The sequence below is a fragment of the Pristiophorus japonicus genome, chromosome 9 (genome assembly GCF_044704955.1).
Source record: "Pristiophorus japonicus isolate sPriJap1 chromosome 9, sPriJap1.hap1, whole genome shotgun sequence".
Classification (NCBI taxonomy): domain Eukaryota; kingdom Metazoa; phylum Chordata; class Chondrichthyes; family Pristiophoridae; genus Pristiophorus; species Pristiophorus japonicus.
Window position 1 is genome coordinate 192,480,963 of NC_091985.1, and position 13,709 is coordinate 192,494,671.

At 56.5% G+C, this 13,709-nt stretch overlaps 1 protein-coding gene across 1 annotated transcript in view; it reads right to left on the reverse strand.

Moving 5' to 3' along the window:
* Nucleotides 1-247: 247 nt before the first annotated feature.
* LOC139274029 (uncharacterized) overlaps nt 248-13,709 on the reverse strand; it is a 74,208-nt gene continuing 60,746 nt past the window's right edge. Inside the window, exon 9 of the mRNA XM_070891081.1 lies at nt 248-361. Within this exon, the coding sequence (XP_070747182.1) occupies nt 345-361 (17 nt within the window). The 3' untranslated portion in view covers nt 248-344. The remainder of the gene's footprint in view (nt 362-13,709) is intronic.

Consider the following 13,709-nt stretch of genomic DNA (forward strand, 5'->3'; position numbering starts at 1 on the left):
TCTGAGCCACCACCATCTTCCCAGGGGGATGTTCCCTTTGCAAGTTAAACACACACGCTTTCCCTCTGTAACACTGACTCGGGCAGCGATGATCCGTATCCGGGGGCATGGAAGTGAGGCCTCCCCATAGGTAAACCCTTCCTGGCTGGAGTAGCGGGTAGAATTAGATCCCAGCCACCCTGGCCATCTTCCCTCGTGGGCGTAAACAGCGAGTTCTCGGGGGCCACCCCCGGCGGTTACGATCGGTGCTCTTCCTCCTGAACACCCGTAGATGAGGGATTCTTCCACGTCTCCTCGGTCGCTGCTGCTCATCCTTATCAGGGCGAGCAGGAACAGGATCCTTCTCATGCTGCTCTCTCTCCTGTCGGGGCACATAAAACAGATTGTCTAGCCCTGAGAAAGCTCTCTGGCTTGACAAAGGTGACCGAGTTCCAATCTGGGCTCTCTTCTTTTCAGACATAGGGTAGTCTTTAATCGACTGGCTGTCTTATTCAGTGCCTTGTGGACTGATGTCTGTTTCTAATTTTTATCTCACAGCCGTTTTGCTTGTTATCTCACCAGTGCTTCACTTAATACTTATACCGGGTAGATTCTTCTTACTCCCGGGTATTACCTGGCCCATGCCTCTTTTAATAGCTGCACAGGTAGATTCTTTTCCTTACCCCAGTAACTAACACATATATCACTATCATTACATAGACGAATCTTACACCACTCTAAATTATTCACTAAACATTCTTAAATCCATATTGCACTATATATGTACATCTGCCACCCGTCTCCGGGTGGCCAGGTTAATTCCTGCTTTCTTTCTTTCTTCTTTTGCCTCTGGGTGTCCAGCGGGGCCAGTAGTAAATCGGCCTGTACCGCAGGACCAGGAGTGTCCTGACCGGACGTGGGTTTGAGTCCCACACTATCGGGGGAACATCCCCTCTGGTGCTACAGCACACCGCTCCTTTGCGGGTGGCTGCCTGGTTCGTTTCTTCCCCTGGGGGTTCTGCCTGGTCGAGGACCAAGGGCTGGGGACTCTCACTTGGTGGCTGTTCCACCGCTATCTCTCCTGGGGGTCCCTCGTTGCCTGAGGCTACCGGCTGGGTGTCCCTACTCGCGGGCTGGTCTCTGACCTTAGATACCCTTTTGCGGCTGGTCCCTTTCCCGGGGCTGAACCATTTAAATTGGGGCGCTGGTGACCACGGTGTCTTTAGCCGTGGTGTGCAGGGAGTCCTTCTTAAGGCTCCGGCTGCTGGGGGTGCGTCCGAGTCCAAAATGATTGGGAGGACAGCTCCTCCAGTAACACAGTCCACCACCCCTCTAGGTGCAGTCTGTGGGTCTGCCACGTCCCCTGTGGGATTTCCACAGTCGGGGGCTGCTGGCTGGGGGTCCCTGTCTTTAGTACAGTTTACAGTTTTTGGCTGTTCCTTACGTTTAGCTGCTGCCCCTGGGTTGAAAAGTTTGCACTGATTTATATGGAACCACTTTGTTCGGTGGGGCAATTTTATGGCATAGACCATGGGGCTTGCCTTGTCACAATGTGGTACGGTCCCATGTACTGTGCCTCAAAGACCCCTACTCTAGCATAGTTCCTCACCATGACCTGGTCCCCTATCTCCCATTCCTGGTGCTTGCAGGGTTCTAGCAGCAGTCGGTTGCTCCGATGCTGTTTTCCCATGTTGTTAGCAGTCTGCCCGTGAATCTGTTTAAGGTGTTCAAACAGATTCCTGACAAAGCTGTCCCGGTTCGCTTCCCTAAGCTGACCTTCCGTGAGTCCCGGGGCTAACACATGGGTGGGGGTTCGCATGGCTCTGCCGGTCATGAGCTCGTACGGGGAGTACACCGTGCTCTTTGACTGGCTGGCCCGGATTCCCATGAGGACCAGTGGTAGGACCTCTACCCACCCTTTGGGTGAGTCCCCTGTCTCTTTGTGCAGCCTTTCTTTGATGGTGCAGTTTAAACGCTCCACAGGCCCGGATGACTGCAGGTTGTGGGCGACATGTCATTTCCCTTTGATGCCGAGTACCTTTAGGGTCTCCTGCATCACCTGCCCGGTGAAGTGACTCCCTTGGTCGGACTCCACGTATTGTGGTAGTCCCCATCAAGAGAACACGTCTCTGACCAGGATCCTGGCTGTCCCAGGGCAGTGGCTGTTCGGCATGGGAAGGCTTCCACCCATTTGGTGAATACCTCCATCAATACTAGGCAGTACTTGTAGCCTCCCTGGGCATTGGGTAGGGGCCCGATGTAATTGATCTGGATCGACTGCCAGGGTCCCTCTACCCTCCTGATATGTCCCATTAAACTCCCCAGTACTGTGAGCGCCCAGCACGTTGAACTGTCTGCGGTGGTGTCCCTAGTCACACACCCCGAAGAATTCCCGACCCCGTACACGATTTGCTCGGACAGTATGTTCACATGCAATTGATATGCATGTGATATGTCCCATAGACACCTTCCTTTTCTGGGGATCGGGGTTGTTGGCAGCGCACACCAGACAGCTAGCACAGAACTCGCGGACGTCTTCCCTGAGTCCTGGCCACCACCCTGCCTGTTCCACTCGATGCCAAGTGGTCTCAGGTCCGGGGTGTCCTGCTCCTGGACCCTCGTGGGCCAGCTGGAGGAATTCTCTCCGGTGTTGTTGTGGTACTCACCCATTGCTCCCCCCTGAACAGCATGTCTTCTTTAATGGCAATTGCTGCTGTGCCGTACGGGCCGTCTATCCTTTCCCCTTTAGCTAGCGTGTTCAGAAATAAAAGTTCAGGACAAATTAAAGTTAGTTTGCAGGTGCAGCAGGTAATCAGGAAGGCGAATGGAATGTTGGCCTTCATTGCGAGAGGGATGGAGTACAAAAGCAGGGAGGTCCTGCTGCAACTGTACGGGGTATTGGTGAGGCCGCACCTGGAGTACTGCGTGCAGTTTTGGTCACCTTACTTAAGGAAGGATATACCAGCTTTGGAGGGGGTACAGAGACGATTCACTCGGCTGATTCCGGAGATGAGGGGGTTACCTTATGATGATAGATTGAGTAGACTGGGTCTTTACTCGTTGGAGTTCAGAAGGATGAGGGGTGATCTTATAGAAACATTTAAAATAATGAAATAACAAGATCGAGGCAGAGAGGTTGTTTCCACTGGTCGGGAAGACTAGAACTAGGGGGCACAGCCTCAAAATACGGGGGAGCCAATTTAAAACCGAATTGAGAAGGAATTTCTTCTCCCAGAGGGTTGTGAATCTGTGGAATTCTCTGCCCAAGGAAGCAGTTGAGGCTAGCTCATTGAATGTATTCAAGTCACAGATAGATAGATTTTTAACCAATAAGGGAATTAAGGGTTACGGGGAGCGGGCGGGTAAGTGGAGCTGAGTCCACGGCCAGATCAGCCATGATCTTATTGAATGGCAGAGCAGGCTCGAGGGGCTAGATGGCCTACTCCTGTTCCTAATTCTTATTAAGGACAGTTTTGAGGACGGGGTCTTGGGTCTGAACCATCTTTCGGTCCGGGGGCAAAGCCTTCCCTGCTGTCCCCATCCTGCCCCTAACTGCTGCAATGGGTCCTGGGATGTACGGATCCCAGAGCTTGCCCATGCGGGCACCTTGCTTGGCCAACATGTCAGCCTGCTGGTTTCCCTCGCTATGGGGTTCAGTGGTGGAATGTGCCTTCACTTTATGTATGTAGATATTCCCTTCCTCCCCTATGGCTTTCATGATCCTTTCCAGTAGGGGCTTAATTGCCAGGGGTCTCCCGTCTGCGGATGTGTATCCGCGGCGGGACCAGATAGCCAGTTACTCCGTACACGAATTGCATGTGAACATACTGTCCGAGCAAATCGTGTATGGGGTAGGGAATTCTTCGGGGTGTGTGACTACGTACACCACCACACACAGTTCAGCGTGCTGGGCGCTCATAGTACTGGGGAGTTTAATCGCCAGGGCAATGCCTGCCTCGGGGTCATACACTCCGCAGCCTGTGAGTCGTTCACCTGCAGATACCATGCTTGAACCGTCCACATCGATCTCTCGGCCTGTGGAGTGTAACCCAGCCCGAAAGCCTATGTTAATTTCCCATACCCCTTCTATGGAACACCGGTGGGCTGACCATGGATAAATCATGTTGGCTGCAAGTTTTGGCTCGCAGAGACCTTTACCCTTAGGTCCATTTGAGAGAGGAGCAGGGTCCAGCGAGCAATGCGGGCACTGCTCACTGTCCCGTCCTTAATTCTCCCGTCCAGGAGCATTTGGGTGGGCGAATGGTGGGTGTCATGTTTGTAACCTTCATGTAACTGTAACCTTCATGTAACAACACTGCATACTGTACACACCTAAGAAATGCACACCTTGACCACAGGGGGTGAACTTGTGGGAGACACTCCTCACCTGTGCATCCAGGTATATAAAGGGAGGTCCCACACAGGGTCATCACTTCTTGGGCCTGTGAATAAAGGTTAGGGTCACAGAGTGACCTTGTCCATAGAATGTGCCTCGTGTAAATTTATAGTAGTGTGTAAGGACACAACATTTGGCGACGAGAAACGGGAATCAACGACTCACGAGAATGGCCACCAGTAGCACAGAGGAACAGTACTGTGTTGGTGAGGACTGGGACGATTTCATTGAGCGACTCCAGCAGAGCTTTGTCACGAAGGACTGGTTGGGAAATGCAGCAGCTGACAAGCGAAGGGCGCATCTACTGACCAGCTGTGGACTGAAGACGTACGCGCTGATGAAAGACCTCGCACCCGAGAAGCCGGCGGACAAGAACTTTGAGAAGCTCAGCAAACTGATCGGTGAGCACCTCAAACCGGCGAGCAGTATACACATGGCCCGACACCGATTCTATACACACCGGTGTCGGGAAGGACAGAGCATACCGGACTTTGTTGCGGACCTTCGGCGTTTGGCAGCCTCTGTAAGTTCACAGACGCCTGCAGGGGGGAGATGTTACGGGATTTCTTCATTGAGGGCATTGGTTATGCCGGGATTTTTAGGAAGCTAATTGAGATCAAGGACTTGACCTTGGAAGCAGCGGCGTTGATGGCTCAAACCTTCATGGCGGGGAGGAGGAAACCAAGATCATATACGCACTCAACTCTGCTCCCAACGTGGCGATGGAGCAGGGAGTTAACATGGTAAACGCGACTCAGAACCCCGTAAGCACTTTACGATTTCAAACTTTCCGGTAGATAGTTCCCAAATTAAATTTATTTTTGAATGGGCCCAAACACTGAGTGGGGGGGGGGGGGGGGAGCGGGGGGAGGGGAGTTGGTTCTTGTGAATTTTGCACCCTTCAGGAGTTAGATATGACCCTTACGGCTAAAGTGATCAAGGGGTATGGAGAGAAAGCAGGAAAGGGGTACTGAGGTGAATGATCAGCCATGATCATATTGAATGGCGGTGCAGGCTCGAAGGGCCGAATGGCCTACTCCTGCACCTAATTTCTATGTTTCTATGTTCCGATGTTTCTACAGACCCGGGAAGGCATCGGAAAAGCCGGGTTTTTAGCGTGCAATGCACATGCGCTGAAAACCGGCTTTTCCGATCTGTCAGGTTTCTGGTCTTGACAGATCCTCCGTATATCGGGAGCGAGGACACTTGCAGGGCAGGATTTCCGATATTTACGAATATCTTGCCCTGAAAATGCCCTTTAAAATCTTGCGCCTGATAGAAGCAGGCGTATCGCCTACTTTTACAGGCGCGTGTTTAAAAATACACAGAAATATTTTAAAATAAAGTTATAAAGACACATTTTATTCTTAAAAACCCTCCCCACTAGGGTAAGTTTAGTTTAAGGCTAATTAAAAAAAAACTTTGTAAAAAGTGGGGAAAATATATGTACTTTATTTTCTTTTTTTCTGTGTTTTAGGTGTTTGGGGGGGTTTTCTCATTCCGGACTTACGGAACTCCTATTACTATGAATGAGAAAATATACTAACCTGACGGGCTGCTGACTCCAGCTCCCGGCCTGCGCACAGCCCCACGTGCACGCGCTGCGACGCGCATCACGGGAGGCCTCAGGCTCGGAACTTCCAACGGGCGCAGCAGCAACAGGTAAGTGCCCATCTTTTTTCCCGATTTCACTCGTTTGCCCGCGGGAAGAGCTCAATCGGAATTTCAGGCCCATTGTCACTCTCTCTCTCTTCTCTCTGAGGCAGTCCCTCGGAGTCGAGGATGACTGGCTTCCACACTAACATGGCTTCGGAGGTAACTGATGAGTCCAATGTGGGACCGACAGTCTCAGTCACAGGTGGGATAGACGGTGGTTAGAGGGACGGCTGCGGGGGGGGAGCTTGGGTTGCCGTACGCTCCTTCCGCTGTTGGTGCTTGGCTTCCACGTGCTCCCAGTGAAGAGGCTCGAGGTGTTCGGCGCCTTCCCGGATGCACTTCCTCCACTTTGGGCGGTCTTGGACCAGGGATTCCCAGGAATCGGTGAGGATGTTGCACTTTTCCAAGGAGGCTTTGAGGCTGTCCTTGAAGCGCGTTTTCTTTGCCCCTCCTTGGGCTCGCCTGCCGAGTAGAGCGCTTGTTTCGGGAGTCTCGTGTCGGGTATGCGGACGATGTGGCCCACCCAACGGAGCTGATCGAGCGCGCTCAGTGCCTCAATGCTGGGGGGGTGTTGGCCTGAGAGAGACTATCCTGCCAATGGATTTCAGGATCTTGCGGAGGCAGCGTCGGTGGTATTTCTCCAGGGCTTTGAGGTGCCTACTGTACATGGTCCATGTCTCTGAAGCATTTCTGATTATTCAATATACGGTTTTATATACACAACCGTGTTTGGAGCTTGGTACAGAAGCTGAAATTCCTGGGCTTGGGAGAGTCGGACGATGGGAGACGGCGGGTGGGTGAAGTGGAGGAGCCGACTTTGGGCTGGGACCGAGTTTTTCTGCCTCATTTTCCCATGGAAGAGATTCCAAAAGGCGGACAGGCGCAAGACGCAAGATGGGATGATGTTTTGTCAGAAATCGCACCACTTCCAGCTCCTCGTCTGACCCACAGAAAGTACTTCCGCATGAGGCCCAACCAGTGCTGCTCGGAAAGTGGGCGGTTTAAAATAGTCCGCTTTTCGAAAGGCTTTAATTATCTTCAGGACCAACAGCCTCACCTCCTTATTTTCCTGGTGATCCAATCCCTTTGCTAACAACCCTGTTCCCAAGATTTTGGATTCGGTCAGCACCAGGCCAGGCACACGGCCGGAGGAATTTCGAGAAATTTTAGCAGCCTGTATTTTAACAGTTGCACATATACACGGCATAACCCAAAGAAATGTGCATTTAATTACCACGGATGTGACATCTCACTATTGAAGTGCAGTCAGACACATGACAACATCCACGCCCCCTCTCCCCCAGTGACTGAGGTCACACCTCCCCCTCTCCCCCAGTGACTGAGGTCACACCTCCCCCTCTCCCCCAGTGACTGAGGTCACACCTCCCCCCATCTCCCCCAGTGACTGGGGTCACACCTCCCCCTCTCTCCCCCAGTGACTGAGGTCACACCTCCCCCTCACCCCCAGTGACTGAGGTCACACCTGCCCCTCTCCCCCAGTGACTGGGGTCACACCTCCCCCTCTCTCCCCCAGTGACTGAGTTCACACCTCCCCCCATCTCCCCCAGTGACTGAGGTCACACCTGCCCCTCTCCCCCAGTGACTGAGGTCACACCTCCCCCTCTCCCCCAGTGACTGAGGTCACACCTCCCCCCATCTCCCCCAGTGACTGAGGTCACACCTCCCCCCCTCTCCCCCAGTGACTGAGGTCACACCTCCCCCCATCTCCCCCAGTGACTGAGGTCACACCTCCCCCCATCTCCCCCAGTGACTGGGGTCACACCTCCCCCTCTCTCCCCCAGTGACTGAGGTCACACCTCCCCCTCACCCCCAGTGACTGAGGTCACACCTGCCCCTCTCCCCCAGTGACTGAGGTCACACCTCCCCCCCTCCTCTCCCCCAGTGACTGAGGTCACACCTCCCCCCATCTCCCCCAGTGACTGAGGTCACACCTCCCCCCATCTCCCCCAGTGACTGGGGTCACACCTCCCCCTCTCTCCCCCAGTGACTGAGGTCACACCTCCCCCCATCTCCCCCAGTGACTGAGGTCACACCTCCCCCATCTCCCCCAGTGACTGAGGTCACACCTCCCCCCTCTCCCCCAGTGACTGAGGTCACACCTCCCCCTCTCCCCCAGTGACTGAGGTCACACCTGCCCCTCTCCCCCAGTGACTGAGGTCACACCTGCCCCTCTCCCCCAGTGACTGAGGTCACACCTGCCCCTCTCCCCCAGTGACTGAGGTCACACCTGCCCCTCTCCCCCAATGACTGAGGTCACACCTCCCCCCTCTCCCCCAGTGACTGAGGTCACACCTCCCCCGCTCTCCCCCAGTGACTGAGGTCACACCTGCCCCTCTCCCCCAGTGACTGAGGTCACACCTCCCCCCCTCTCCCCCAGTGACTGAGGTCACACCTGCCCCCTCTCCCCCAGTGACAAGGTCACACCTGCCCCTCACCCAGATATTGTCACACCTGACTCCGACTCCCCCCCGCCCTACACCCACAGTGACAGAGATCACGCCTGATGCCCCCCTCCCCCACCCCACACCACCAAGTGTCTAGGATAGCCCTTCCCCCCGCTTTCCCCAGTGACTGTGAGCGGGCCCTCTCCCATGGCCTCTCCCCCACGGGTTGCTGTGCGCCCAGTCCCGACAGCAGCAGGAAGCTCAGAAACAAGGGCCACATGTGCAGGAGACTGCCCAGCACTGAGTCGGTGTCAAATTGTACAATTTGTTGTTGAATTAAGCTGCAAAGTGACAGCCCAGGGACTGCACTCATTGCCCAGGGGGAGGAGTTTTGTGAACCGGGAATTCGTCTGGGGACATTGTTTGCTTGGGTACATTCAAAAACTTGCATTGATATAGCTGCTTTAACGTAGTAAAGCGTCCCAAAGTGCTTCACAACAGTGTGAAAAGACAAAACGGATCAGTTTGACACCAAGCCGCATAAAAGAAATTATGGCAGATGACCAAAAGCTTGGTTCAAGAGGGAGGTTTTAAGGAGTGTTTTAAAGGAGGTAGAGAGGCGGAGAGGTTTTGGAGGGAGTTCCAGGGCTTGGGGCCCAGGCAGCTGAAGGCACGGTCACCGATGGTGGAGCGATTATAATCAGGGATGCTTAGGAGGGCAGAATTAGAGGAACGCAGACATCTCGGGGAGGTTGGAGGAGATTACAGAGATAGGGAGGGGCGAGTGCCATGGAGGGATTTGTAAACCAGGATGAGAATTTTGAAATTGAGGCGTTGCTTAACCGGAAGCCAATGTAGGTCAGCGAGCACAGGGGGTGATGGGTGAGTGGGACTGGGTGTGAGTTAGGACACAGGGCAGTGAGCACAGGGGGTGATGGGTGAGTGGGACTCGGTGTGAGTTAGGACACGGGGCAGTGAGCACAGGGGGTGATGGGTGAGTGGGACTCAGTGTGAGTTAGGACACGGGGCAGTGAGCACAGGGGGTGATGGGCGAGTGGGACTCGGTGTGAGTTAGGACACGGGGCAGTGAGCACAGGGGGCGATGGGCTAGCGGGACTCGGTGCGAGTTAGGACACGGGGCAGCGAGCACAGTGGGTGATGGGTGAGCAGGACTCGGTACGAGTTAGGACACGGGGCAGTGAGCACAGGGGGTGATGGGTGAGCGGGAACCGGTGCGAGTTAGGACACGGGGCAGTGAGCACAGGGGGTGATGGGTGAGCGGGAACCGGTGTGAGTTAGGACACGGGGCAGCGAGCACAGCGGGTGATGGGTGAGCGGGAACCGGTGCGAGTTGGGACACGGGCCAGCAAGCACAGGGGGTGATGGGTGAGCGAGACGCGGTGCGAGTTGGGACACGGGCCAGCAAGCACAGGGGGTGATGGGTGAGCGAGACTCGGTGTGAGTTCGGACACGGGGCAGCGAGCACAGGGGGTGATGGGCGAGTGGGGCTTGGTGCGAGTTAGGACACGGGTCAGCGAGCAGAGGGGGTGATGGGTGAGTGGGTCTTGGTGTGAGTGAGGACACGGGGCAGTGAGCACAGAGGGTGATGGGTGAGTGGGACACGGTGCGAGTTAGGTCACGGGGCAGTGAGCACAGGGGGTGATGGGTGAGCGGGACTGGGTGTGAGTTAGGACACGGGTTAGTGAGCACAGGTGATGATGGGTGAGTGGGACTGGGTGTGAGTTAGGGCATGGGGCAGTGAGCACAGGGGGTGATGGGTGAGCGGGACTTGGTGCGAGTTAGGACACGGGGTAGAGAGCACAGGGGGTGATGGGTGAGTGGGACTCGGTGCGAGTTAGGACACGTGCCAGCGAGCACAAGGGGTGATGGGCGAGCGGGACTCGGTGCGAGTTAGGACACGGGCCAGCGAGCACAGGGGGTGATGGGCGAGCGGGACTCGGTGCGAGTTAGGACATGGGGCAGTGAGCACGGGGGGGTGATGGGTGAGTGGGACTCGGTGCGAATTAGGACAGGGGGCAGTGAGCTTAGCGGGTGATGGGTGAGCAGGACTTGGTGTGAGTTAGGACTTGATGCAGTGAGCACAGTGGGTGATGGGTGAGCAGGACTTGATGCGAGTTAGGACACAGGGCAGTGAGCACAGTGGGTGATGTGTGAGCGGGAGTCGGTGTGAATTAGGACACGGGCCAGCGAGCACAGTGGGTGATGGGTGAGCGAGACTCGCTGCGAGTTAGGACACGGGGCAGTGAGCACAGGGGGTGATGGGTGAGCGGGACTCGGTGCGAGTTAGGACACGGGCCAGCGAGCACAGGGGGTGATGGGTGAGTGGGACTCGGTGCGAGTTAGGACAGGGGGCAGTGAGCACAGGGGGTGATGGGTGAGCAGGACTCGGTGCGAGTTAGGACACGGGGCAGTGAGCACGGGGTGATGGGTGAACGGGACTCGGTGTGAGTTAGGACACGGGCAGTGAGCACAGGGGGTGATGGGTGAGCAGGACTCGGTGCGAGTTAGGACACGGGGCAGTGAGCACGGGGTGATGGGTGAGCGGGACTCGGTGCGAGTTAGGACACGGGGCAGTGAGCACAGCGGGGTGATGGGTGAGTGGGACTCGGTGCGAGTTAGGACACGGGGCAGTGAGCACGGCGGGGTGATGGGTGAGTGGGACTCGGTGCGAATTAGGACAGGGGGCAGTGAGCATAGCGGGTGATGGGTGAGCCGGACTTGGTGTGAGTTCGGACATGATGCAGCGAGTACAGGGGGTGATGGGTGAGTGGGACTCGGTGCGAGTTCGGACAGCGGGCAGTGAGCACAGGGGGTGATGGGTGAGCAGGACTTGGTGCGAGTTAGGACACAGGGCATTGAGCACAGTGGGTGATGGGTGAGCGGGAGTCGGTGCAAATTAGGACACGGGGCAGTGAGCACAGGGGGTGATGGGTGAGCAGGACTCGGTGCGAGTTAGGACACGGGGCAGTGAGCAAAGGGGGTGATGGGTGAGCAGGACTCGGTGCGAGTTAGGACACGGGGCAGTGAGCACAGTGGGTGATGGGTGAGCGGGAGTCGGTGCAAATTAGGACACGGGGCAGTGAGCACAGGGGGTGATGGGTGAGCAGGACTTGGTGTGAGTTAGGACTTGCTGCAGTGAGCACAGGGGCTGATGGGTGATCAGGACTCGGTGCGAGTTAGGACAGGGGGCAGTGAGCACAGGGGGTGATGGGTGAGCAGGACTTGGTGCGAGTTAGGACACAGGGCAGTGAGCACAGTGGGTGATGGGTGAGCGGGAGTCGGTGCGAATTAGGACACGGGGCAGTGAGCACAGGGGGTGATGGGTGAGCAGGACTCGGTGCGAGTTAGGACACGGGCCAGTGAGCACAGGAGGTGATGGGCGAGCGGGACTCGGTGCGAGTTAGGGCACGGGCCAGCGAGCACAAGGGGTGATGGGTGAGCGGGACTCGGTGTGAGTTAGGACACGGGGCAGTGAGCACAGGGGGTGATGGGTGAGTGGGACTCGGTGCGAGTTAGGACATGGGGCAGTGAGCACAGGGGGTGATGGGTGAGCGGGACTTGGTGTGAGTTAGGACACGGGGCAGTGAGCACAGGGGGTGATGGGTGAGTGGGACTCGGTGCGAGTTAGGACAGAGGGCAGTGAGCACAGGGGGTGATGGGTGAGTGGGACTTGGTGCGAGTTAGGACACGGGGCAGTGAGCATAGGGGGTGATGGGTGAGTGGGACTTGGTGCGAGTTAGGACACAGGTCAGTGAGCACAGAGGGTGATGGGTGAGTGGGACTTGGTGTGAGTTAGAACACGGGGCAATGAGCACAGGGGGTGATGGGTGAGTGGGACTTGGCGTGAGTTAGAACACGGGGCAGTGAGCACTGGGGCTGATGGGTGAGTAGGACTTGGTGCGAGTTAGGACACAGGGCAGCGAGCACAAGGAGTGATGGGTGAGCGGGACTTGGTGCGAGTTAGGACACGGGGCAGCGAGCACAGCGGGTGATGGGTGAGTGGGACTTGCTGCGAGTTCGGACATGGTGCAGTGAGCACACGGGGTGATGGGTGAGCAGGACTTGGTGCGAGTTAGGACACAGGGCAGTGAGAACATGGAATGATGGGTGAGCGGGATTCGGTGTGAGTTAGGACACGGGGCAGTGAGCACAGGGGGTGGTGGGTGAGCGGGACTCGGTCTGAGTTAGGACACGGGGCAGTAAGCACAGAGGGTGATGGGTGAGTGGGACTTGGTGCGAGTTAGGACACAGGTCAGTGAGCACAGAGGGTGATGGGTGAGTGGGACTAGGTGTGAGTTAGAATACGGGGCAATGAGCACAGGGGGTGATGGGTGAGTGGGACTTGGCGTGAGTTAGAACACGGGGCAGTGAGCACTGGGGCTGATGGGTGAGTAGGACTCGGTGCGAGTTAGGACAGGGGTCAGTGAGCACAGGGGGTGATGGGTGAGCAGGACTTGGTGCGAGTTAGGACACGGGGCAGTGAGCACAGGGGGTGATGGGTGAGCGGTACTCGGTGCGAGTTAGGACACGGGGCAGCGAGCACAGCGGGTGATGGGTGAGTGGGACTTGCTGCGAGTTCGGACACGGTGCAGTTAGCACACGGGGTGATGGGTGAGCAGGACTTGGTGTGAGTTAGGACTTGATGCATTGAGCACAGGGGGTGATGGGTGAGCGAGACTCGGTGTGAGTTAGGACACGGGGCAGTGAGCACAGGGGGTGATGGGTGAGCGAGACTCGGTGCGAGTTCGGACACGGGCCAGCGAGCACAGGGGGTGATGGGTGAGCGGGACTCGGTGCGAGTTAGGACACGGGCCAGTGAGCACAGGAGGTGATGGGTGAGCCGGACTTGGTGCGAGTTAGGACACGGGGCAGTGAGCACAGGGGTGATGGGTGAGTGGGACTCGGTGCAAATTAGGACACGGGGCAGTGAGCACAGGGGGTGATGGGTGAGTGGGACTCGGTGCGAGTTAGGACACAGGTCAGTGAGCACAGCGGGTGATGGGTGAGTGGGACTCGGTGCGAGTTAGGACACAGGTCAGTGAGCACAGGGGGTGATGCGGGACTCGGTGCGAGTTAGGACACAGGTCAGTGAGCACAAGGGGTGATGGGTGAGTGGGACTCGGTGCAAGTTAGGACAGAGGGCAGTGAGCATAGAGGCTGATGGGTGAATGGGACTTGATGTGAGTTAGGACACAGGGCAGCGAGCACAAGGGGTGATGGGTGAGCAGGACTTGGTGCGAGTTAGGACACGG